The sequence below is a fragment of the Rhinolophus sinicus genome, chromosome 12 (assembly GCF_057876585.1).
Source record: "Rhinolophus sinicus isolate RSI-liver-muscle chromosome 12, RSI-T2T, whole genome shotgun sequence".
NCBI lineage: Eukaryota > Metazoa > Chordata > Mammalia > Chiroptera > Rhinolophidae > Rhinolophus > Rhinolophus sinicus.
In genome coordinates, this window is record NC_142512.1 from 47,557,010 (window position 1) to 47,582,927 (window position 25,918).

At 38.6% G+C, this 25,918-nt stretch overlaps 1 protein-coding gene across 1 annotated transcript in view; it reads left to right on the plus strand.

Annotated features, from left to right (window-relative positions):
• Positions 1-2,394: 2,394 nt before the first annotated feature.
• Positions 2,395-25,918, plus strand: part of GNA13 (G protein subunit alpha 13) — a 38,866-nt gene continuing 15,342 nt past the window's right edge. Inside the window, exons 1-2 of the mRNA XM_019733014.3 lie at positions 2,395-2,929; positions 5,378-5,604. Of these exons, the coding sequence (XP_019588573.1) occupies positions 2,647-2,929; positions 5,378-5,604 (510 nt within the window). The 5' untranslated portion in view covers positions 2,395-2,646. The remainder of the gene's footprint in view (positions 2,930-5,377; positions 5,605-25,918) is intronic.

Genomic DNA, 25,918 nt, shown 5'->3' on the forward strand with positions numbered 1-25,918 from the left:
AGTACATTCACAATGTTCTGCAACCATTACCACTACCATATGTATGTGTGTGTGTGTATATATATATATATATATATATATATATATATTTTTTTTTTTTTTTTTTTTTTTCATTACCCCAAAAGGAAACCCTGTACACATTAAGAAGTTACTTCTCATTCTTCCCTTCCCCTAGCTCCTGACAACTAATATGCTGTTTCTATGGATTTGTCTATTTTGGACACTTCATATAAATGGAACCTTAAAATATGTGGACTTTTGTGTCTGGTTTTTTTCACTTGGCATGTTTTCAGGGTTCATGCATGCTTTAGCATATATCAGTATTTCATTTCTTTTTTTGGTGAATAATTCCGTTGTATAGGTATACTACAGTGTGTTTATCCATTCATCCATTGATGGATATATGGGTTATTCTCACCTTTTGGCTATTCTGACTAGTTCTGCCATGAACATAGGTGTACAATATTTTCTTTGAACACCTGTTTTCAGTTCTTTTGGGTATATACCTAGGAGTGGAATTTCTGGGTGCTATTGCAATTCTATGTTTAACCTTCTGAGGAACCACCACACCTCTAACTCATTTTTATGCTTACAATTTTAAGGTGGCTTAATTACGAGACAGAAGCAGTGGAACTGCTGCAGCCAAACTCCAGTCTAGGTCCAAAGAGGTCTCTTTTTCAGAAAAACTGATTAGAGCAGCTAGACTCGATCTGAGCCAAGCTTGTTCCAGCACAAGGTTACAGGCTTTGAACAGCTTTCTCTGCTGCTCTACATGTCACAACATGAACTGGCTGGGCAGGAATACCTTCCTGCCTCCGAGGCATCCTTGGTTCTTTCTCTGTTGCACATGCTTTTGGAAAAAGAAAAAGGTAACAACCTAACTTACAGGCTTCCTGCCTCCCATTTTTGCAGAAACATTCAGTTGAGAATCTGGAGTCCCTGTAGAAATGATGCTTGGGGGCTAATGTTTGGCCCCTGTCCTGGGCAGTGGTTAGTCTTTTCATAGTTGAAGAACAGGGTCTCCTGAACATCAACTGAGACAATAGAGAGATCTTCCATCCAGGGTAGCATTTTGCCTGAAGGCATCACCCAGTAATTCTGACATTATTAATCCACAGATACTGAGTTGAACCTACCCCACTGTGTATATTGTAGATTGTCTACCCCATAGGCATTTGCCAGGACCAATGGAGATATTCCTACTACAGGCATTGTTTACTGCAGCCAATTTACTGAGTCATGAGGCTCTTCAGCCATTAACCCAACCCTGACAGTACACTTGATTAGCACTGATTTTTATTTTTGTAATTTAAACCTGTTTCATGAGCTTCTCAGAGTGCTGACCTCTTACCTCAACTGCCGGAGAGGTTCTAGTTTCTGAGCTACAGGAGCCCAAATCAAAAGTATTATGGTTGCACTGCCAAAAAGAGAGACAGACCAACATGGTTTTTACCACTTGAAACTAAATACTAAGAATGAAAAAGGTGGCTTCCGGGCTCCTTGCTATGGCAGTTTCTCTCCTAGCTGTCACTTGTTACCTGTCTCCTGGCAGCCCTTTCAGGTGTCCTGGCCTAAATCTGCTGTTAGAACAGAAAAAAGTCCCTTGGCTTGTCATATCCTCCGTAATCTGGCAGGAAACCTAAAATTTGCCTGCTCTTGTCCTCGGTCTGTTTGCTTATCTGCTTCCTTGTAGGGAAGAGTCTGCATCACAGTGTCCGGTTTAGGGGGATTTTCACCATGACCTCACCCTGCTGCAGCTACCATCCACTGATTTCATCGCGGCAGCCCGGGTGGGAATCCACAGTGAGACATGAACAACCCCCGCTAGCACATCTCAGATTAACTTCAACTCCAGTTCTTTTTCCACAGTCTGTGTGTGGTCTTTGCGGGGGTCTAAGAATGCCCAAAATAGTTGGGTGGGTGTATTGATGACGTTTGGTGATCGTTCGGCGCTTGGGAGACCAGGCTGTGAACGAAACCACCTTATTTTTGAAAATATACCCCAAACCTTCCAGGCTCGCGCCCGCTGTCTAAATAACTTTCCAGCCAAAAGCTTGGAAACAAGGTGCGCGAACGGTGACAGCAAGCGGAGGGCACGAAACCTGGGAGAAAGAGGGGCGGGAACAATTAGGGAGCCCAACGGACAGTGTCTGAGCGCTTGTCTCGGGCCTCCAGGACGCAGGAAAGTAGCCCTTCTGTCCGGAATGGGCGCAGCTAATTAAAGGAAAACAGAAAGTCAGCCGCCGCACGCTAACGCCCGGCCCTACCGGAGGTCACGTGACCACAGCGGCCGCGCGTACGCGAGCTAGAGCGTAACTCGCCCGTAAAAGGCGGGAGGCGGGGAAGCGGCTGCTGCTGCTGCTGCTGCGTGCGCGCGCGCCCCCGGGAGGCAGCGGGCGCGCGCACGCGCCGGGGCCACCGCCCCTCTCGGGCCCGCCCTCCTTCCCTCCCTACTGGCTCGCCCGGCCCGCCCTGCCCGGCCCGCCCTGCGAGTCAGTTCGCTCGTTCCCTCCCTCCCCCGGCGCTCTCGGGCCGCCACAACGCTCCCCGCCCTCGAGCCCGTGGTGCCGGAGTCGCCCGCCGCCCGAGGAGGAGGTGGAGGGAGCCGGAGGGGCCCGCCGAAGCGGCGGCGGCGGCGGCGGCAAGATGGCGGACTTCCTGCCGTCGCGGTCCGTGCTGTCCGTGTGCTTCCCCGGCTGCGTGCTGACGAGCGGCGAGGCCGAGCAGCAGCGCAAGTCCAAGGAGATCGACAAATGCCTGTCCCGGGAAAAGACCTACGTGAAGCGGCTCGTGAAGATCCTGCTGCTGGGCGCGGGCGAGAGCGGCAAGTCCACCTTCCTGAAGCAGATGCGGATCATCCACGGGCAGGATTTCGACCAGCGCGCGCGCGAGGAGTTCCGCCCCACCATCTACAGCAACGTGATCAAAGGTGCCGGGCGAGGGTCGGAGCCGGGGGGCCGAGGGTCGGGGCTGCGGCCGGGGCCGGCGGTGACCCGCGCGGGGCCGGGCACCGCCCTCCTTCGCTCAGTCCCCGGCGAAGGACCGGGCCCAGCGGGCGGGCAGGATGGGGGCGCGCCCCGGGCGCTGGCCCTTCCTGCCCCTGGGGCCTTCGTCCCCCAGGGGAGGGGATACCCGGGGGCGCCCCGCTTTCCACTTTGACTCCCGGGTCGGGGGCACGTCTGGTCCCCCAGCCCCCACCCCGCCACTTGCCTCGCCCCCTCCGAGAGGGAAGTGAGGCGAACCTAGTGCACCAGAGTGTGCAGGGTGTCCTCGCCCGTCTTCAGACGAGGCAGGAAGACCTGAGAGCCAGCTTCAGACCCTACACCCCCGCTCACCGCCCCCCGCGCTGCCCGCCCAACCTCGCCGCCCGGGGTGGGTGACCCGAGTCGCATGGAGTCGGTCTGTTCCCAGATTCCTGCTTCCTTGGCCGCCTCCTGAGCAAGGGAGTTCTTGAACGATCACAATAAGGAAACTTTTGCCGGAGATTCTTGTCAAGGGCGACTGGTGACAGCCCTTAGGCCCTTTTGAGCAAGGATATGAAACTTGAGGGTGTCATGTTGACTGTGCTGGAAATGAGGGAAGAGTAGACCCATACAGTTTAGTCTGAAAAACTTAGCATCAGTGGTTTTTCGCCCCTCGGTCACGGTCGGGCAGGATGTTTGCCTGTAATCACTATGCAACACGTTCCACTCTCATTTTTGCTTAATAACTGGGGGTGGGCGGGGGTGTAACCACTTGCTTCTGTTATTTAAATGAAATTGTGCATTGATATAAAGAATCTTTGGCCTAATGGGCATGTGGAGCCTGTATAGGTAGTCAATGAATCAGTGTCAGCTTGGATCTAAACTCTGCTTTTATTTGACAATATTTTTAAAATTAAACTTTGTTCTTAAGTGAAAAATACATAAGAATTTTATTTCTGGGCTTTCAAAGAATTGGAGAAGATGGTTTTTATTTTGTCTTTTGGTGGTGATTAGCACTCATTTGTCACAGTATCAGATATCTTCTACTTTATAAAAGGTATTTTGGCAAGATTGAGATACACAGCTTGGTACTTCAGGTGTATCCAGATTCTTTCATCTTTGTAGCAGTTGTCTAGGAGTTTGCAACAGATTTCAGGTCTTTTCAGGCAGTGCTTTTTTCGGTCATTTTTGTTTGTTCAGGAAGTACTCAAGCAACTCATTGGGGTCACTTTTTTCCTCCCAGGACTGAGTAGAGGAGAACTGTTTGGGGGGGAAGGATTGTGGGGTAATGACGGGAGAAGAGCACTAGGCTGGAAGCTCCAGACCACAGTGAGCTCCGAGCCCTAGTACCACTGCAGTTAAGCTGTACAGAACAGTTGTATTTATCCTATCTTAATGTTTGGCACAAAACTAATTAAGGTCTCTTTCAAGGCCGCAGACTCCACCTTGCCAGTCCTTAATTGAAGGTACCTTTGTATCCTGATGTAGCTGAACTTAAGGAATTATGTCAGTGAATTGAGTCAACATGTTAACTGATTATAAGCCAGGTAAACACCTGGTTCTTAAATGTGCCCTGGGTCCTAAGTGTGACCTACTTTGAGCATTGATTATGAGATGAAGTAAATCACTAGATACATACTTTTTTTGAGTTGGCATGATCAGAAAATTAACAGCAAAACAGTTTTTCAGTTATCCAAACAAATGACTTCTTGATAATCATGTGACTGTTAAGATGGACCAAAGGTAACAGTTTAGTGATAGAAATACTGGGTTTGAACCAATCTCTGTGAGTTGAGATTTCTGTTTTTATGTACATATTTTTTGCATTTGGTCTTCTTCCCTTTTAGGGAAATCTAAGGCCGTCTTGTGACTTAACACTGATTTGAAGCTTAGTATGGAACAAGTTTTTTGAGTTTTGAATGTGTTTCTAGAAGACTCAGTGTTGCATTAAGCAGGGTGCTCAGGGACCAAACAACACAGAGTGATAATGTTTGGTTCTTGGCATATTATAAATAAATGTCTTTTTGAGGGGCTTAAAAAATCTTGGTTGCAGCCGTTTGCTTCACAGCCTGAACATTAGGCTATGCAGCCTAATTTCTTTTTTCTTCACTAAGTCTGGTTTTCTCATGACTACCTTCTACCCCAGAAGTTATTTTATAAATTTGAACATGTTAAAATTCTTCAGAAACAGCACTTGTTTGATAGTATATGCTTTCCAAGGCTCTAATTTTTATAACTGTGAATAAGTTTTTTTAAGCTCAGAGAAGTTATGCGTGTCTTTTGATGTTCTCCATTTTTGGAGGAGGTGGGCCTGGAGTTCTTACGACATTTAAGAAAATAATACTGGAATAGAATCTATGAGAATATCTAATGACTCCTATCACACTTTTTTTTTTTCTTTTCTCTTAACAAAGGTATGAGGGTGTTGGTAGATGCTCGAGAGAAGCTTCATATTCCTTGGGGAGATAACTCAAACCAAGTCCATGGAGACAAGATGATGTCATTTGACACCCGGTCCTCCCTGGCGGCCCAGGGAATGGTGGAAACGCAAGTTTTTTTACAATATCTTCCTGCTATAAGAGCATTATGGGCAGACAGCGGCATACAGAATGCCTATGACCGACGTCGAGAATTTCAACTGGTAAGAGATTTGTTTTTTTACAATGTTGCGATTTTATTTTAATGACATTTATTAATGTCTGAGTCTAACACCCATTTCACTGACTTCCACAATGTATCTGTGCAGAATTTTAGCCTCAGAAATTGGGACTGCTCTGTAGATGACGTTTTTACTAAGCAAGGTGAAAATATGGTAAACCTCATAGATTCGGTAAAGCTGTTATATTTAATTGGGCATTTTTCTTTTTGAAAGTAAGATCAGAATGATTTTCATGGGCACTTCTAATTTTGTTCTCCTTTTGAAAATAATTTCCCCCCAATTATAGCAATAATATTCATCCCTTTAAAAAAAACCGACCTTTTACTTTTGGACTAAGAGTTCAATAACTGAACTAGATTCACATGTGCTGTTTAGTCTTTAGAGGTACTCATTTTATGGTACAGATTAATATAGAAGAGATTAAAGTCCTTAATAATGTTTAACAATCATTGTGCTTTTTCTGTATTTGCTTTCTGCTTTTGTATGAGTCTTTTTTTAAGGCTCATAGGCACATTTAACAAAATGCTCCTTCTTAAACAGAAAAATCCTAGTTATTTCTTGGACCTTTGTTTCACATGGGAAGCACCTAGAATTTATTTTATATTTATCTTTTCTACTTTGTTTTAAACAAGACTACCCATAAATGTTGTAGCTGTTACAGAGCATTGAAGAGAGGGTGGAAGAGAAAGGATCCGATCCAAGTGAAAGATACAAAAATAATAACTGAAATAGGTTTTTTTAAATCAAATGTTTTGTAATTTAATTGTGAATGCTTTGATTGTATTCTGGGTTTTATTTGCCAAAGACCGGAAAGATCCCAGGAATGATAGCAATCTAGACTGTATGCAGTTTGGAGGTAGTTCAGATCTGAAGTGTTTTACTGTCATATGATCAAAATAAAGTGACAGTTATAAGTAAAACTGCTTAGAACGTTGTTTGATGATGTCACCAGCATTAAAGCAATCCACATTTAGGGGTGTGGCTGCAAAATGATGTGCACCCAGCCGTCTGTCCTGTTACCATTTGTACTCAGAAGCAGTCTTGGCTATTAAAAATTCAAGAAAAGTGTTCATGATAGCTTTTTATAAAACTGATAGTTGAATCTTAAAGTTCTCTGAATTATGGCTCTCCTATATATCATACAAACTAGCACTTGATTATGTGCTGTCTTATATAGTTCCCTTCTTTGGTGTACGTATCTCGTCAAGTAAAATTGTCCTTAATGAAAGGTAGACACTGTCTCACATTGTTGTTAAAATTGAGTAGCTGGCAGCATTATATGTTGAAAATTATTACATTAACTTGACAAGTGACCTCTATCCACTTCTCAGACTTGTGGTTAATTTTTGTCCTGTGGTCAGTATTTGTTAAATTGTTTTTGGCAATCTTGCATGAGTTCTCCACGTACCCCTTCTTGTCTCCCTTCACCCTCTCTCCTGTTTTTAAGTGCTGCGTTTTCTCCTTTCTTCTTAACAAACCATTCATTTTCTCAACAAATCACACTTTCCACTTTCTCAGGATGTTATTCATCCTCCCAGGTCAGGGAAGAAACATCCATTGTAATAGCATACAGTTCATACTGTTTGAATGAATAAACGACTGTACTCTCAAGTTCTCTAGCAAAGTTCCATACGTCCATTTGGGTGAAGGTGGGCTTCACTCCCACTTCTTGAACTTGGACATTCACCTCTTACAGTCTCATATCAAGAGTGTCTGGTCATTGTTGCGAAAGCAGTCCTAAGTATTTATTTGCCGTGAAGGTAATAAATAGGTAAAACCACTCAGGATGAGGACCCGCATGTTCTCAGCTTGAGGCAGCTGTTGCTTCAGGAGCAAAGTATCGGGCAAGGAGAGACAAGTTCAGGCGTACTTCTTTCCTGGTAAAATGTCGGGACACAAGAGAAGAGGAACGGGGCAAGATCTAATTTTAAACTCTTGGGGAACAGGGGTTTTTTCCCCTGTGTGTCCTTGGCACTGGTATGGTACCTGGCCTGTATAGTAGGTGCTGAATTATTACGTTGAATTAATGACTCTCATACTTTTGGATGCTCTGTGGTGCCTGGCATAGTGTTGGATACTGAGAAGGCACTTGGTTCATTTAAATTTTTCCTCAAAGTCATCTTCAGTTCCTTCTGCTGTCCACATACAGCAACTCCCTGAGTCTTGCCTTTTCTACCCAAAGTCTGCAAAGTCTCTTGCACCCATTCCTTCTTTTCCTCCTTTCCATTATTGTCCCAGTACCTCTTGCTTGGAATCCCAGGTAATCTTGGTCAAACACAGTGTGGGTTTTTACTCAGAAAGCTTTGCTCATTCTCCATTGCCTCCAGAACAGAGTTCAACCTCTTTATATGAGTCAAGACTTGAGCTAGCTTACCTATGATTCCAACAGTGTAGTTCATTAGACCACGGTACATACCCTGTAACCCCTCGGTTCCCTCATACCTGATGTTCTGCTTCTGTGGCTCTGTTCACAAAGGCCCTCCGGCAAGGTTTTCCATTAACTGTATCTGTTCATTATGGCCCTACCCATCACTTAGAATAGTGGTAATCAAATTTTAATGCGACTAAATGCAGTCCTCCATGAACCCCTTGCATCAGAGTCTCTGGAATGCTTGTCTAATATAAAATAAAACAAAAAACAGATTCTGAGGCTTCATCACAAGAGGATCGGATTTAGGAATCTGGGATGGGACCCAGTGATCTGTATTTTTAGCAGATAGCCATAGGCGATTTGGATGAATATGTTCCTTGGCCACACCGAGGAACGGTGCTTTAGGGTCAGCTTTTCCCAGTCCTCCTGGCTCGAATGCCTCTGCCCTGCGCTCTCTGTGGTGTGCTTGTTTTCCAACCCCCATCTACTTGCCTGGTTCGAGCTATTTGCATTCATGTTTGGTTCTCTCACTAATGGAGAAGTTCGTTTGGTGTGCCTTATTTGTCTTTTTCTCTCTCACTTGCATAGGGCCTGGCCCTTATTTTATTTCCTTATTTTTTAGACATTCTGAATGATAAGGTTCTTCTAGACAAAAAGAAACATCCCACATTAAGTTCCTTTTGGGAAATATGAATTATTTCTGTATGCTAGTTTGTTCATTTTCCAAGAGATGGGAAATCCTTGTATTATAGAATCATAATATTTTCTTTTTTGTTATGTTTAACAATGTATGTTCTTGAATCTTCACTAGAAAGGGTAAACATCAGGCGAAATGGGAGGAATTAACAGATAAAATAAAATTAGCTATTTTTCTTTTAACTTACAGTTGATTATTAAACTTATTAATGAAAATTGAAAGGCAAAAAAAAAAAAAAAATAGGGACAGTTTTTAAGCCTGTCTGTGGCTTTTTGTTTTAAGATAAATGACTGCCCTGTAATCAGTCTTTGGGACAAGGGATAGGGTAGTGATGTCACAGCTTAGGTTTTTAGCAAGCCATTCGTTTGTTAGTAATAACTTCGGTGCAAACATGAATGTTTTTTTATCCCAAGTTCTGAAAGGCAAACATTTCCTTTTCTGGTTAGTTTCATTATGGGTAAGCTAAATAGCTTACTGTGAAAAAGAAAAATCTAGTACATTATAGCTTAAGGTAACCATGCTAGTTTTTATAAACCAGCACACTGAGGATAATATACCCTAAGAAGTGCCTCTTTTAGTACTGGATTAAATGTTTGTAATACTTGCTTTGGCTGCACATTCACTATAGCCTGCCAGTGCACTAATGATATGCCCTCGCTTTAGAAAAACCTCTTATGTGACAATAGTTAGGGAATTTGGTAAGTTAGATTACTAAAGAAATGGGAGTCCAGCGTTGGCTGGGAAATGATATAACTGGAGATATGTAACAAAACTAACCAAATGACTAGGAATCACTGCCAATTAAATTTTTTGGAATTTTAATATACAGTTACTTATTCAGAAATATAAGCAAAATTTATAGAACTGGTTATATAGGGCAGGAAAGTATGTGACACGGGGAGGAACACTAGAGCTTCCTAGTTTCTATAAGCACTTTAACGTTGTCAGCATTAATACAACTTCCTGTAATGACCAGTGTTTCTTTGCAGTCCCTGAAACCAAAACTATTTGTTATCTTGGTACCATCAGTTCGACTTAATTTTTCTTACTCAAGTAGTACAGTTTGTGTTTGATGATAGTTATATTTCTCCAAGTTGATGGGGTAAGGTAGTTTATTCATTAAGAAAGAACTTCCCTTCAGTCTGTGTAACAAAGTAAACTGTTTCATCTCCTTCATTGGCTGCTAAAAAAGAGCTGTTGATAAGTAAAATAAGAACTTTAGGTTAGCGTAAAATATTTATTTCTTTATTTGTACTGCAGTATTTCATGGGTTTGAAATACTGGAGAGTTAGAAGCATTGGTTTATTCTTTAACACTAATTTGAATTTAAACAGTGAATCAGTTACTACTTTCAGTTGTAAACTATTAATCATGTTTCTGCTGGAGAAGGATTTGGTTCATTTTCTCTATGAGTAAAATCAAAACAAGACTTTGACTTCCAGTTGCTAAATACCTATTGTCTATTGATTCTAGGGTTAGGGTGAAATATTTCAACCTATATAAAATAAGGATTACATATAACGTTAGAGAATGTAGAGATTTTAAAGCTTACGTTTCTATAGATAGGATCCTCCTGGTGAATTTGATCAGATGTCACAGTGGTTACATTTTATCTGAACCTTGGAAGCCCAGAGCTGTAGTACTGTTTACATCAGAAACAAAGAGGATGTTTGGCTGTGTGCTTACACAGTACAGCTTTGTTAGAGAGATTACGTGTGTATACACACATGCATGCACAAGTCTGTGCCTTGACATGTTGTGTTATGTTCATGTGTTCATGTTTGTATCTTATTTTTGAGGGTGGGGGGTAGAAATTGGACTAGCCGTGGGAAGTGTGTGCTGAAGGGGGATTGTAAAATACTGTGCTGGTTTCTGTATTACTTTGCTAAATAAAGCTAGTGATGCGGTAATTTATGCTTCTCTGAAAATGTTTATTAAACAATTAAGGGATAAAGCAAGGAAATCATTTTGTTATGAAAACTAGACATTATTAGTTTCAGAATTCTTTACTACAGAGTGGACCTAACCCAAGAGAAAGGTTTGTGAGCTCACGTAATAAAAGCATAATGGCCAGTGGACTCCCTGGATTGAACATTATCTGTTGACCTTTTACAAATAGGCAGCAACCCAACCAAATTGAGGTCTCTAGTCGTTAGCCTAAAACACATGCCAGTTTCTTTCTCCAGAAAATTAATTCAAGTGCTGATAATTATCACTTTTTAATACCTTATGTTTTATCAAAATGCCTTTGTACTTTTCATATCTCTATTACATACATTATCATAGAATTCTTTTTAAAAAACTGAGAAATAGAATATGTGTTGTCCCCATTTCACAGATTAAAATATTCAGATGTAGAGAGGTTCCTTGATGCTTTGGAAAGCAGAGCTAGTAAATGATGAAAGAATAGACACTGGAACCTGGGCTGACCTCTGGGCCACAGCACCTGCCAGTCACTAAAGCATTTTATGAGCACTCAAATACTATACCCGTGGAGCATGTTTTTCTTTCATTCCCAGGGTTGTCTGACTAACACCCATTCACTCAAATATTACTACTCCCCTGGTAAGTTCTACGTAGCACATTATTATTTTAAATATGTGTAAGATTTTATTAAGAATATATAGCACTGCACTGACATTCACACACTTCTTTTTATATTGTGAACTTTGATAATATCCTTGTGCTGTTCCTTTTTTACTTCATTAACTTAGATTATAGTTAACGATATAAGTAATCTTAAATGACATTTAATGGTAAATTTACTAACTTAGACTGGTGCAGTTCATCCAAACCACCATTCAGCTAAATGTACTACTAGTAATCCTCAACTGATGTTCCGTCAGTCAGCGTGTTTTTTATTTATTCATATTTTATTTTATTTTTTATGAACATGGTTTTTCATGTACCCTGAAAAATAAAAATTTAATGGCAACAAGTTGTCTGAAAGGCAGCCATATATTTTTGTAGGAAAGTGTCATTTGGAAATTGGCACATATCTGGTGTATAGTTGCTCTTGGTTTGGAGAAGGGGATATCAGAGCACTAATATTCTGTTATTATGAGCTCCTTTGCAGTGTTTCTCATGTAGCGATCACAGTGTTCCTACTACTTACGAGCATTCCAGAGAGCAGTTTGTTGCAAAGTTTTGTTCTAGTTAGAAACTGCAGACTTTTTTAAGGCAAATTTTTTGGAAATTAACTGTGATTTTTAGGTCCTTGTTTGAAAGTACTTCATTTTTTTCTAAGTACATAATACAATTCACCTTTGTCTATGTCGTGAACATATACATATATGAACATATACGTGTGTGTGTGTGTATATACACACACACACACACACACATATTTATTTATTTATTTATTTATTTATTTATTTATTTATTTATTTTTCCAAGATGCCTTTTTTCCAAGAGAATTTGTTACATCTGCATTAGTAGAGTGTCATTAGAATGGGATGATACAGATCAAGGAAATAGTTTTGTTTTGAGAACTGACTTTTAGTAACCTTGGCTAAAGTTACCAGTCTGCTACACTGATATCAGTTGTTTATCTTAATCTGTCAAGTTTAATTTCTCTTCTTTTGGCAAAATAAATAAAAAATTTTTAAATCAGCACAGTGGGTGTACTTTTTCATCCCCAACTACTCTACAATAGATGCAAATACTTGAGTAGAATTATTCTTAGTTTATTTTGGTTTTTGGTCTTAGTCATAAGACCTGTGTACTTTGTTTTTGTTACATGAAACTTTACTTTGTATCTTCCAAACAAATTAGAGAGTAACCATGTTCAAATTAATTACACACTTTACATACTATAAAACATTTACAAATGATTTTAATGTGATGGCCTTAAATTTTGATATGGTTTTCTACTATCCTGTGGGATAAAGTGGAATTAATGGCTAGCCAAACTCCTGTCCTTGCTCTGTCACCCCCTTTGTGAGCTTGGGCAAGAATTTCTGTTTCTGCAACTGTAAAGTGGGGGTGATTGGAGTACCTACTGTTAATTGTTGTGGGGATGATCCATGTAAAGTCTTTGGCACAGTGCCTGACACTCTGTGTATTATTGACATTAGCCATATGCACACAAACCATAAGTAGCTTTTTTAAAAATAAGACACAGCTGTGATTTGATTACTCTCTGAATTTAATTACCAATATATTATAGAAATTTCTGAATTCTAAGTCATGTGGAATATGGCTTACACTCTCATTAGACCATATGTTGTCTCTATTAAAGGTAGCACATCCAAAAGATATGTGAGGTTTTTATTGCTACATTATTGCCTTCTCATGTCACTTTGCTGGATTTTCAATCTGATGTGTAGGTGGAAGTAGCCAAATCCTTATCTTCCTGCTGGAGGCGTGGTGGTACCTTTGGCATAGATGCAGGTTTTCTGCCACTGCCACTGAATGTGTTGCTTTTTCTTTCCCTCTCTCTCCTCCTCTGTCTCTGTGGAGACCCTCCACCTGCATGTATACTCTCTTCCTTTCCGCCATTTCCTGTACCTATAGTGGGCAGAGACTTTGTGAGTACTCAGGTTAGAGGGTATTGGGTTTCTTTTTCCAAGGTAAAAAAATTCCTTATATTTATAAAATACAAAATGATTTTTTAAGATTTTCATGTTACTGTTTATGAGATTTGGGAACGTCCGACCATTTTGTGTACAACCAACTAAAAACCTTCGTCTTAACAGAGAATTCCTAACTTCTCCCATGGAGCAAAATAAACAAATTTTAAATTTACTCCCCTAAGGGGAAAAAACATTTTATTGATTTTGGTGTTTAAAAACAATGTTAGCCAATAAACAAAACTTTTCTACCTCCTCCACCCCCGCCCCAAATAGTATAACAGTGTCTTTGGGTTCTTTGACCTGGAGCAGTTATGTTATATTTAGCCTATTAATAGGGCATTTCTCTTTTAACCATTTTAGAAAGGTTATAAAGAGCTGGAATGATGAATAATTGGGGTGAGAGGCTTTCACTTTCCTTTTCAATATCCTGGTTAGTGTTTTCCTATTCCCTGGATAATCTTTATAAAAATTATTTTTCTGTTAAACAGAACAAACTGCCTCAATACAAGAAGTTGTATAGAGAATCTGTCATCTTACACCATCATGTAGTTTTCATTTAGGTTTCATGATGTGAAGGGTGGTTGTATCCATTTATTGATGTTAAGTAAAAGAAAAACTCGTGGATGCTACTAGTGTTGAGCAGCTGCACTAGGTTTTACAAGGTGCTGGAGAGTCACTCATATATTATTGCCTGTCCACTGTGCTACACGAGGCCCAATAAGTATAAAAATATACATGATTATACTTTAGGCAAATTGCTATTCAAATGTCAGATAGTCTCTAAATTCATTTAAAAAAATTTTGAATGCTGTATATTCACAAAGTTGCAAATACTATTTATTCTAGTTGAAATAGTTATAGTAATGTGATTAAGCCTATTTATTCTAATTGAATAGTTAACGAGTAATGCGATTTAGCCTATTCAGTTAAATATAGCAATACAAATGATTTGCTATTTTGAACTGTTACTAACTTGCCACATTTGCAGTAAAACTGTCTTTGTCTATTAACTACAGCTTCAAAAATGATAGAGGTTTTAAATTACCATATAGATGGTACACATTTCAATTCTGGACTAGGGCCAGGAGAATTATCCTTAATTTTTTTTCTTGACTTTTAAATTATGTTAGGGTCAAATGTTGCACCCAATTTTGAGGTCGATGTTAAAATTTATTAAGGAACCAAGGTTCCCACCTGTTGTATAGAATTTTGCACATTTGGCCTTAATGTAAAATATCTTTCTTTTGGAAAATAAGGCTCTTAATTAAAAACAAACAAACAAACAAAAAAAAACACCCGTCATAGTGCAGAGATGTATTTTTTGATAGGAATATATATATGTCCATCTGATAGTTTTACATGTGTTTATATTTTATGCTACATACAAGTATTAAGGTTTAGCACAATACTTTGAGTATCCATTTTCATTATGGTAATCTGAATTCTTTTCTCCTCAAATGGGAAAAGTGCGGAGCAAATGCAAAAGGCAATGAGGGCAACAAGGCCTTGGGTGGCGCATCTCAAGGGGCCTGTTATTCTTCAACAGGTAACTGGCATCTTTCAGCAGCCGTTCAGTAACATGTTACTGAACACCTATTAATGAGCCAGACACTAATTTTTGCAGGCTGGGTGTTTGCTAGTGAACCAAATGAAAGTATTGATCTTAGATGCTGGTTGGAGGAACTTACATTAAATAGGCAAACAAATAAATAATCCCACATAGGGTAAGTGCTCTGAAGGAAAGAAAAGGAAGCAGTGACAGAACAAGAGGATGGTTTGAAGAGGTGGACATTTCAGATCCCATGGGTGGATGAGAAAGGGTGAGCCAGGCCAGGAGAGGGAAGAGTTTGGCAGGGAGATAGTACCATGTGTGCAGGACCTGAGGTGGGGAAAAGCTTGCTGGAGTGTGGAAGGTGGCTGGAAGTGAGGAAAGCAGTCAATCAGTAAATATCTGCAGTCAGTCAGTAAATATGTATCGAGAACCTTTGTACTACTGTCCTGGATGGGATGCTGAGCAGTTCCAGAGTTAGGTGGAGCCATAGAGATGTAGAGAAGACAGTGGATTCAACGTATCAAGCAAGGTACGCTTTGTAGGGAAAATCGGTGGGATTCTGATAGATTGGATAGGAGATGAGGGAGAGAGGCATATGTTAAGAGTGACTCGGGTTTCTGGTTTTAACAACCAGGTGGATGGTGCTGCTTTTTGCTGAAATGAAAAGACTGCAAGAAAAGAATTTGAGGGGGAAGATTAGGACTTTCATTTGGGCACATTAGGTTGAGATCTCTGTGAGACATACAACTGGAATGAAGTAGGCAGTTTGATACACTTGTCTGGAATCCATAATAGAGCTTTGGGCTAGAGGTAGAAATTTCGGAGTTGTTTTCAGGTGCTCTTTAAAGTCTATAGGTTGCATACAATTATTCAGGGAAAAGATGTGAAAAGAGATTAGGGCTCAGGATAGAGTCTTGAGAAACCTTCCACATTTTGAGAATGTTCAGAGGAGATACCTGCAAACAGAAATGGCCAGAAAGGTAGGAGAAATTCAGGAACATGTAATGCCATGGAAGCTAGGAAAGTGTTCCAGTGAAGAAAAACATGGTCAATGATGCTGCGTGCCACTTAAAGGTCTCGTAAGGTAAAGACTGACATGTCCATTGATTTTGGCAACAGGGAGGTTATTGCTGTGACAGGTGACATGGTGAGGGAGAAGCCAGGCTGGAGGGGTTGAGGAGGGAAGAGAAGTGAGGAAGTAGAGAAGATCCACTTGAAATCAAAATGACTGTTCTCATTTCCCTTTTGCAGTACATTTCAACCACCTGGCTTGGTAAGTTGGGTGTTTTTTTCAAGCCTTTTTAAAAGTTCAAGAGGACATTGTGTTTATGTTAACCAGTTTCTTTGAATCTCACTCTCAGAAGAAGAGTTAATATCAGTTAATAAGTTATTAATCTCTTAGGCCAGGTGAAGACAGAAGATCTTTTCCCTGATTGTTTTTTTTATAACCGTTTCTTATTTAGTGAGGGCAGTAACTTGATCAGTTATATACATGGCACTCGTTCACTTCTTTGTTCCTTTAGCAAACATGTATGGAATACCTGCCCGTGCTGCCATGTCTTCTGGGTTGAGTAGGTCCTGGGAACTCAAGAACTGCCTGGCTGTCTTCATGGAGACTCTCAATCTAACGGGGAGCACATAAATAATAATGATAAATGCTTTGGTATACTGCAGTTGTTGCTTTGCTGCCAAGACAATACAGAATCACTAAGTGTTTACTAACCTAGAAAAGACCTGAAAGAACGTGTAGCCCAGTTCACTTCATTTCGTACATAAAACACAGGTCCATAGAGGTTAAGGCCACAGCTAGTTTTGGTGATAGAGCCATGGTCAAACTCAGGGCTGTAGGACTACGTAGTCCATGTCTGATATTCGCTACCCTGCTTTCCTGTATCCCTTAATGACACAATTAATCGAATAGTGACTTGAAAACAGGAACTGATATAACAGTATAATAAAATTTGAACTATTTCCCACCTTCCTCAGTGTTTAAAACATTCACAGGTTGTGTTGCTTTGCTGTCTGATGGGATTGCTTGACAGATGAGGAGTTAGTGCTTGTGTAGGCTTGTGGAGCTTCTGTGCTAGTGCGAGCTTACGGTGAGGGATTGAACACTAACCTGGGAATAGTGATGTGGATTGTCCTCTCATCTGCTATGTGATCTTAGGTGTAGAATTACTTTATTAATTAATGTTGATTATTGTGTAATGTTTGAATTGTGGGGATTTCAAGATTTGTTGTAGCACATCGTAGAGCAGAACTTTCTATCTGGTGTATGACAAGGACTTCTGGGCATTACGAAGTGCTCTTCTAGGCCCCTCTATTGAGATAACAGGGGAATTGAAACTAGATTTGGGAAGTATGACTTGTGTTGGAAAACTGTATTTTTTTTTTCTTTTTTGACAATTGAGGTTTTTTGTTTGTTTTTTGTAGAATCAAAAATATTACTATTGAAAAGTTCTAGTTCTGGCAAAGCTGAATGTTTCTTTATAGATTGTTGTCATTATATATGATTGACCCTTTCAGGAAAGTATTTAAACCTTTAGGAATTTCTCAGAACTCTACTGTGTTTCCCCGAAAATAAGACCTAGCCTAACAATCAGCTCTAATGCATCTTTTGGAGCAAAAATTAACATAAGATCTGGTATTATGTATTTTATATTATATTATACCCAGTTTTATATTATAGTAAAATAAGACCGGGTCTTATATTAATTTTTGCTCCAAAAGACGCATTAGAGCTGATTGTCTGCCTAGGTCTTATTTTCGGGGAAACGGGGTAAGATTGTTACTGTTATGTGAAAACAGAGAAGTAGGAAAGTTGTTTGTTTTTTGAGATAATTACTTATTGGCTCCAGAATCCAAATTAGCTTTTTTAAAAATTTAAATTTTAAAACATGTATGTCCATTGTAGAAAACCATCTAGTTAGCCACTATTATCACCACCCCAAGACGTCTTTGTTGACATTTTGGTGTATTTCCTTCCGGTATTTGAATACAATATTGGATGTTGAGATAAACTTTTCTGTACAGTTTTATATCCTGTTCATTTAATGTTGCAACATTAGCATTTCCTGCAGGAGGTGATTTTCTTAGAGGACTGGTGAGGCATTCTTCTAGAAATGGATGTGAATTTTTGACTGAAATGGAAAATTCTTTCCTGTATTTTTTTTAAATGAACAGAAAGTGGTAATGCTAAATGGTAACACGGAATAAATATGGCATAAATCTTACCATATTGCTACCCTGTTGAGCAGTATTATATATCACGTCAGAGCTAGTGCATCTCTGCAATATTAAACTCCTTCACATTTAAAATTTGTATTTCATTTCTTAGAGAAGGCGACTTTTAAAAGAAATACTGGCTTCCACTCTGAAACCTGTATTTTAAAAGGGGGGTTGTTATCTTTTGAGAATAATTGATACTTAAGATAACAAAATTAAATAGCTTATAATTATTAGATACATAATGCATGAGATACACATGTATCCAAAAATACTTATTAGACATACAGCTAACCTTTTTTCTAGTCTCTCTAGGATGCAACATTAATGAAATAAGGTTCTTCTTTTTTGTGACTTCTATAGTAGGAGAATTATTAAACTGTGTACATTTTGTGTTATGTGTAAATTGGAATTTGGTGGGACTACAGGAACACTCAGAAAACTAAGATTGTTAGCCTTAAATTATATTGCCTATAAGTCTAATCGAAAATCTTCATATAGAAAGGAATTTATTAATTTATGAGCAGTGGCAAGGAAAGGCAGTTTACCAAGTAAAATGATAACTTAATTCTCTCCAAAAATATCTTATTTCTAATTTTGTCCACTAGTTTGTTTTTATGGCTTATATGCAAGAAAGAATTGAAATTAATTTTCTAAATTAGACAGGTATTCTTCTGGAAATTCTATTTAGGGTATTATAAACTATATTAGATTAATCTGAAAAGGTGTTTAATTTGAAAAATGTTTTCAAATATTGGGGTGGTTTGTGTTGTAACTGATTAGTTTTGGCTCTTTTGGAAGTTTTAAGTGATGCGCATAGGAAATGCTAACAAGAAATTTGAAACTCTGCATTTAATTGGAATCTACGTAATTTTGACCTATATACAGAGCAAAAGAAAATAGCTTCTACTTCTTAAAGTATAAGTAAATACTGTCTTGCTTCTCATGAACCAAACAAAAAGGCATGAGTAGTAGGTAGTACTTTAAGCTTCAATGATAAAGATGACAATATTACCCTTATTAAAAACATGTGCTGTGTCACATCAATACTTTATAATACTTTCTGCAGAGAAAAATGAGTACAGAACGTCATTAAACAAAAAGTAGGTCATCTCAAAGATAAGGAATAATAAAATAGGTCCTTTGTGAAGACCAGGCACAGTGAGAATGTTGGAAGGGTGGTAAATGAAAGAAGAAAGTGTGCCATGGCATGTTCTGAGCACCAGGAGAGCCGATGCCTGCCCAGTGTGTAAAACTAGCCTCTCTCTTTTATTTTATTTTGAAGTTAAAATTAAAGGGGAAAAGACGTGGAACCCATTACAGAGGTGGTATATTTCAAATTTTTGAAATAGTAAGATTCCATGATCTTTTTACTTTAGAGTCATTTTAAAGCTATGAACAAACTCTTTAAATATAATTAGGCCTCGTTTTATGTTTATTGTCTTGAAGGAATTAAGTAGAATGTTGTAATCTTAGATTTCAGATAAATAATGTGAGCAGAGCAATATCTTGTTATATTTTATTATTTTCATGTGAATATGTGAAGAGAAAAATAGAGAAAGGACAAGTAGGATAGGAAATTGAGTCTTTAAATAATATTGCCTTCTATATTTGTTGCTAGCCATTGCCTTAGATCATTTCCTTAGATTGAAATGAAGAGTCTTAATTCATTAACCAACATTAGCCCCAGATTTTCATTTTGTACCTTATTTATATTTGGCATTTGATTCTTACTATTAAACTTAATATAAGTAAATGCTAGATGGAAAAACTTGTATTGCACAAAGTCTGTACATAGGCTATTATCCTAAAGGCTCCTTATTTAGATGTGGCTTCACTAAAATATTTGCAGGGCTGAAATTACTAGTGTATACAAATGTGACATTGGTTTTAAAAAAACCTATCAGTGGGGCAGACGGGTAGTTCAGTTGGTTAGAGCGCGAGCTCTGGGCAACAGGGCTGCTGGTTCGATTCCCACATGGGCCAGGGAACTGCACCCTCCACAACTAGAATGAAGTCAATGAGCTGCCGCTGAGCTCCCGGGAGGTCACATGGCTCAGTTGGTTGGAGCACATGCTCTCAACCACAAGGTTGCCGGTTTGACTCCTGCAAGGGATGGTGGGCTGCACCCCCTTCAACTAACAACAACGACTGGACCTGGAGCTGAGCTGCACCCTCCACAACTAAGATTGAAAGGACAACAACTTGAATCTAGCTGATGAGTCCTGGGAAAAACACACTACTGTTCCCCAATTAAGGAAAAAAAGTCCTGTAAATACACACTGTTCCCCAATAAAGTCCTGTTTTAAAAAAGATAAAAGAAAAACCTATCAGCCACTTTTAAAGGCAAGTTAATAAGTTTCCTATTGAATAGATTTCTCCAAACATATGCTTAATAAAGCCTGCTTAATAAATATTCAGAAAACATTTTGAGCTGGCTTAGTTTGGGGATTAAAAGACTCATGTAAATTAAAGGCATATTACAGGTATACAAAAGCCTTATGGCAATAGATGCAATACAATATAGCAATACAATTCCCAATTGTAATTAAGGAATAAACAGAACTTTCTAGTTTTCTCTTATCTCTTGATGTTTTTTCCCTTTTTGAAATATTCCAAACTTGCAAATAGAAGGACTTAATATGTATGGAAGGAAAATATGTAAGCCACTTGAAACCATTAGATTTAGCAGTTTTAGAACACAAACATCTATTTTGTAGTTTGCTAGTACTAGGAAATGTTTTGCTGTTTATAGTTCTTTACTAGTGGTTGGTTCTTTATATAAAAGAGAAACTGGATATTAACTTTGAGTCACACTGTCATTTTCAGAATCACATGTATACTTAGATTTCAAAAGAGAAATTTCTCATTGCTTAGTTATCTTGGTAGTATAGATTTTCTCTGAATTTCATTTTTTTTACCTAGAATACCATAAACACCTAGATTTGCTCTGAATTTTTAATGTGTTGCACTGTCATGCTTTTAAGCAAAAAATTAAGGTGATGCTAGTCTCATAACTAAAAGGGCCTCAACACATAAAAATAGGATACTTTTTAATTCACTTTTTTTTTTCTAACTGACTTATTTTTTTCACAGTGAACTTTCTGCCATTTACAGACTACTTAATTGGCTTGCAATTAAATTCTGAATATTTTACAAGATTAGACAATGGTAATTTATTTTAGTACCAAACTAAAATCTGATACATTACTTATAGAGTGCAGTTGTTTGAATTTTATTTGACCCTTTTATTCCACAGCATTAAGTTTTACCTGTTTACCAGGTAAAAAGATAAGCGTGCTTCTTATTAAGCACTTTCAATTGCTCTATTTACCAGTCAGGGAAAGTGTTGGTGTCTGTTGTAGAAGCAAATTGATTTTGTAAATTTAGTTGAGGTTTTTAAGTTCCTTAGGATCCTATGTTAAACTATAAGTAGCAATTCTAATAGTTTTTCTCATTTGTGGTTTTATAGCGGCTTAACAGTGTTACAACTAGAGTACCAGGTTCATTCATTTTTAACCACAAAAATCTCTGAGTTAGCTTTGAAAACCATGGACTCTGGTGGACGTTTGAAAATAAGCTCTGGGGAGGTGGAGAGGAAGGCAGCTAGAACTGTAGTAAAGTATGTCTGAATTACCACATCAATTTTTAAAAAGAGAAAAGGAAAGCTCTATTTGTAAATTTAATTCTACTGTTTATATGTCATAACTTAGGTCAAATGAAGGCCTGATGTTTTATTTGTAAGTCCTAATTGAATGTAAATGTTGCTTGAAATCTACTTTTGCAATAAGGTAAAGCTAACTAAGTTTCTAATCTAGTTTTTTAATATTCTTGGCATTTTTACAAGGCTTAAACAGCTACTTGGGTGTAATCAGCACCAAAAGATGAAATTAGTGTAAAATCCAATTTTGAGTAAGATGAAAGTCCAGCTCTGAACTGATGCTAGAGACGGCTACATCAGACTCACTTCTCTTAGAGCTTAAGTTATTGATTTGGTAGATGTGTGGTAGGCCTGAGAATATGGGTTTTTAACAAGCACATTAGGCAGTTCTGATGCAGTGTCAGGATTAAGAACCATTGGTCGAAAACAAGTCAGGAAACTGCTTCTGTGAATGGCCAGATAGTATGATACTTTAGACTTCGCATGCCAAGAGATAAAATCCAAGGGCTTTTATGTAGGTATTTGTGTAAGAAGAGAACACAGATTTCCACAATTTTTTTTCATTGATGAAACTCAAAATATATAATAATAAAATTGTATCCAGTGTTTTGTAATACAGACTTACTAATAAGAAGAATGGGATTCTTTGGGAGAGGGATAATATCTTAATTTCATTGGGTTCAAAGTTTTAGTGTTCCCTATCAAAATCGGTTGCAAAATGTTCATCCATGAGTGCTGATCTGTGATGAAATTTTACACATTTCATCCTTGAAAATGTCTTTTCACACAGATAGGTCCTGCCAAGTGAGCATGATTTTAATTGAGCATAGTCACTGCTTGGAAGACCGTTTACTCATGTAGAATCCTGTCACATTCTTCTCCGTGTTTGCCTCTTGACATGCCATTTACATTGAAAATTAACCATTTCCAATGGAAGGTTAGGTGGAAGCTCCTCCTTGCATTGTTAAAGGGATTTTGAAATACGGATATTTCCTTTGCACTTGCACTGGTGTCTGAAAGATGCTGCGGAACTATAATCTGATTTTGGAAATATATATCGGCTACAAATTTGTGTGAGAATGGAGGCCTCGCTTTGTGTTAATTTTTGACAGCAAATAAAGTGTATAAAGCAGTTTTGACATTGTGTATGATTCAAATAATACTAGTCGTTGAAATGACTTTACCACTGTATGTTTTGCAAAAACTGTTTTGTGTTTTAATTTTGGGTTGAATTCACAAAGAAATATGTCCAGGTCTTCCCTAAAGCTAATTTCCAAAGCCATTCAGTGGTCTACATTAGTGTTTCAAGGTGGTTCTTGTTTGGAAAAAATTTGATTTCATCCATTAGTTCAAAAAAATCTCGGTAAAAATTTACCTTTCCTAAAGCCATGAAACTGTGTAACAGGGCAAGTCAGCATATTCAGCCTCTAGTTCTGACAAATTTGTGGAACTGATGGTCAGGTCCATGAGAGCAAATTGAATTTATTATTGACACTACTGGTTCGATAATACATGATAGATTTATATTTTTCCCACAGAGTACCTGCTGGTGAATAATACAACGCATAACCATTTTCACAGTCTTTGTAAGTTTGCCCCCTTTCTGCTCCACACACAGTTTTACCACCATCTGTTGTAACACCCTAGCATATTACGTACAGGTTGTGCTGATTTAGTGTTTTCTCAGCTTCGTTGAAAACATTCTCATCTGTTCTTCTACACTAACCATTTATACACGCTAATTGTTTCGTCACTTCAAACTTGGCATTGATTCCTTGAGTAAACAACTGAGCAGCAAATGGTAGTCTTTGCTTTGCTAACAAATATGAACTGCTTGAAAGCTTACTTTGATTGCAGTCTCATTTTTTTCATGTTTTGCTTTTGTGGAGAAATTCTGCTGTGAATAAACTATTCCATTAAAAATTTTGTAAGTTTTCTGACCATTGCTTTCCTGTGAGTTGGGATTATTTTGAAGAGTGCTAAGTCTGGTAATGTTAACATCTGTTATCTTGTTTTAGCATAGTTACAGTGTCACTGCATAATAAATACAGTGCCATCTAATTTGATATCAAAATTATCCACATTCCATTGTACCTCAAAAGCATGGCATTTAAAATAGTCTTCTTTTTTGCTGTTTGATGGATGTGTACTAACTAGCAATAAAAAGAAAAAAGTCATGAGATGGCAATACCAGCGACACCCAAAAACATTTTCAAGTTATAACTGGGTCAGTGCAATTTGTAGTGCAAAGTGAAGAGAGCCTCTGTCGGGAGAGCCCTCGTGGCTGCCGTGGCGTGGAAGCAGCCACAGACAGCACGCAGACAAATGAGCATGGCTGTGTTCCAATACTGTTTTATTTGTGGACACTGACATTTGAATTTCATATCATTTTCAAAGGTCACAGCATTTCTTTTGATTTTTTTTCCCCCCCAATCATTTAGAAATGAGCCACACAAAACAGGCAGTGGTGGGCCAGATTTGGCCTGTGGGTCATAATCGGAGGATCCTTGGTTTAGAATACAGAAACGGGAGGAATACTCCAGTGGCTCTCAGCCGTCCTTTCCTTCTGCCGCTGCGGTAACTCATGACCGCTTGTACTGGCACGTACTATTCCTGTTGCACTGTGAGGAGAACCATTTTAAAGCTCCTGTTACATATTGCCAAATTGCTTTTTAGAATACATATGCCTTGCTTTTTACAAACTTGTGTTTGATCGTTATGCCTGTAGACTTTAGAAGTTTAGATCAGACTTTAAAGTTAAAAATCTCTGCTTTGTGCCTATGTTGTCTGAGTAGAGTTGCCAGGGGGTAGAGTTGCCTGTTAACGTAAAGCTGCCAGTATTTGAGTATATTCTTCTAAAAAAGCAGATAATTTCTTCTTGTGTATTCTTTGGCTGCCCAGCTTAAATTTTACGTCTTTTTAAAGTAGTATACTCTAAATCCTGTCCTGAATATATTTTAGCTGTGCAGAAGACAGCGTTGAATAAATCTGTCTCCAGTTCAGTAACTGGGCAGATAAATTGCCAAGTCTCACTATAACTGCACATTTGTCTACCAGATATTATTTTCTAATTTGCTTTCTCAGCCTTTCTGGTACCTTTAAACTCAGGGCTTCTGACCCATTTTGTCTTTGCAAGCAAAGACAGTATTTTTATAACACATGATTCTGGTGAATGTGGGGCAACCTTGAGGCCATTTCTAGTTTAGCTGCAACTTTGTATAGTTCATACAACATAAATAGTTCATAGAACTGATAGAATGTTTTATATTCAAAGGGACTGAAGCTAATTAATTTCGTCTAGCATTTTATTCTTCAGTTAACTTAAGCTCACCATTGTTCATTGGCTTTGTCAATCGCATAGCGTATCTTGTGACTAGAACCCAAGTCCACTGGCTGCTATGCCGTTGTTTAGGTGGAACATAAATATCCACAGGGTAAAGAAATCCCACAAGACTTTCAGAGTGCCATGCTACTTTCTACTGTTCAGGCCTAACTACAGTAACCTAGAAAGTTATCTCAGTATTCCGAACAGAGAAAGAACCAAGGGATGACGTAAAACATCTTAAAAAGTCATGAGTATGAAATGGCTTTTCTTTGGAATTTTATTAGAAATTACCTTTAGTAACATAAAACAGGCTGGGGAAAGTTGAAATAGTCTCAAGTCATAACCAACAAAAAGTGAGTCTTAAACGCATACTGTTTCTTGCCCAGTACGTGAAATTATCTTCTGTATTAGCCAAGAGACTGAGCAACACAACTCGAATGATGAGTCACAACAGAAGTGAATTTAAGATTAAATAGACACATAGATCTAAAGAAAGGAGAACTTAAATTTAAATCAATTGTACAAACTGAAATTGTTGCCTAGGGCAGAACTTTAGTGATTATCTATTGAATCACAGAACTTCCTCATTTTACTGTTGGTTAAATTGAGGCCCAGAGAAGTTTAGACTGGAATTCACATCTTTCCCATAACACTAATATGAAACAGCTAGCTAGAAGACTTTTGATCACTTCTGAAACTTAGGAAAAAATATTTTGGAGAAATTTTCCTCTAGTACGTCATACTCTATTCACTAAATACTTTTGGGGAGGAAGGAGAGGCGGCTAGGCTACCAGGTGCTGGGCACTGAACTAGGTATAAAATTTGCGTAAGGGCACTAATGCACAAACAGGAGGCGACTACCAGAAGCTCTCAGGCTTACTGAGAACAGAG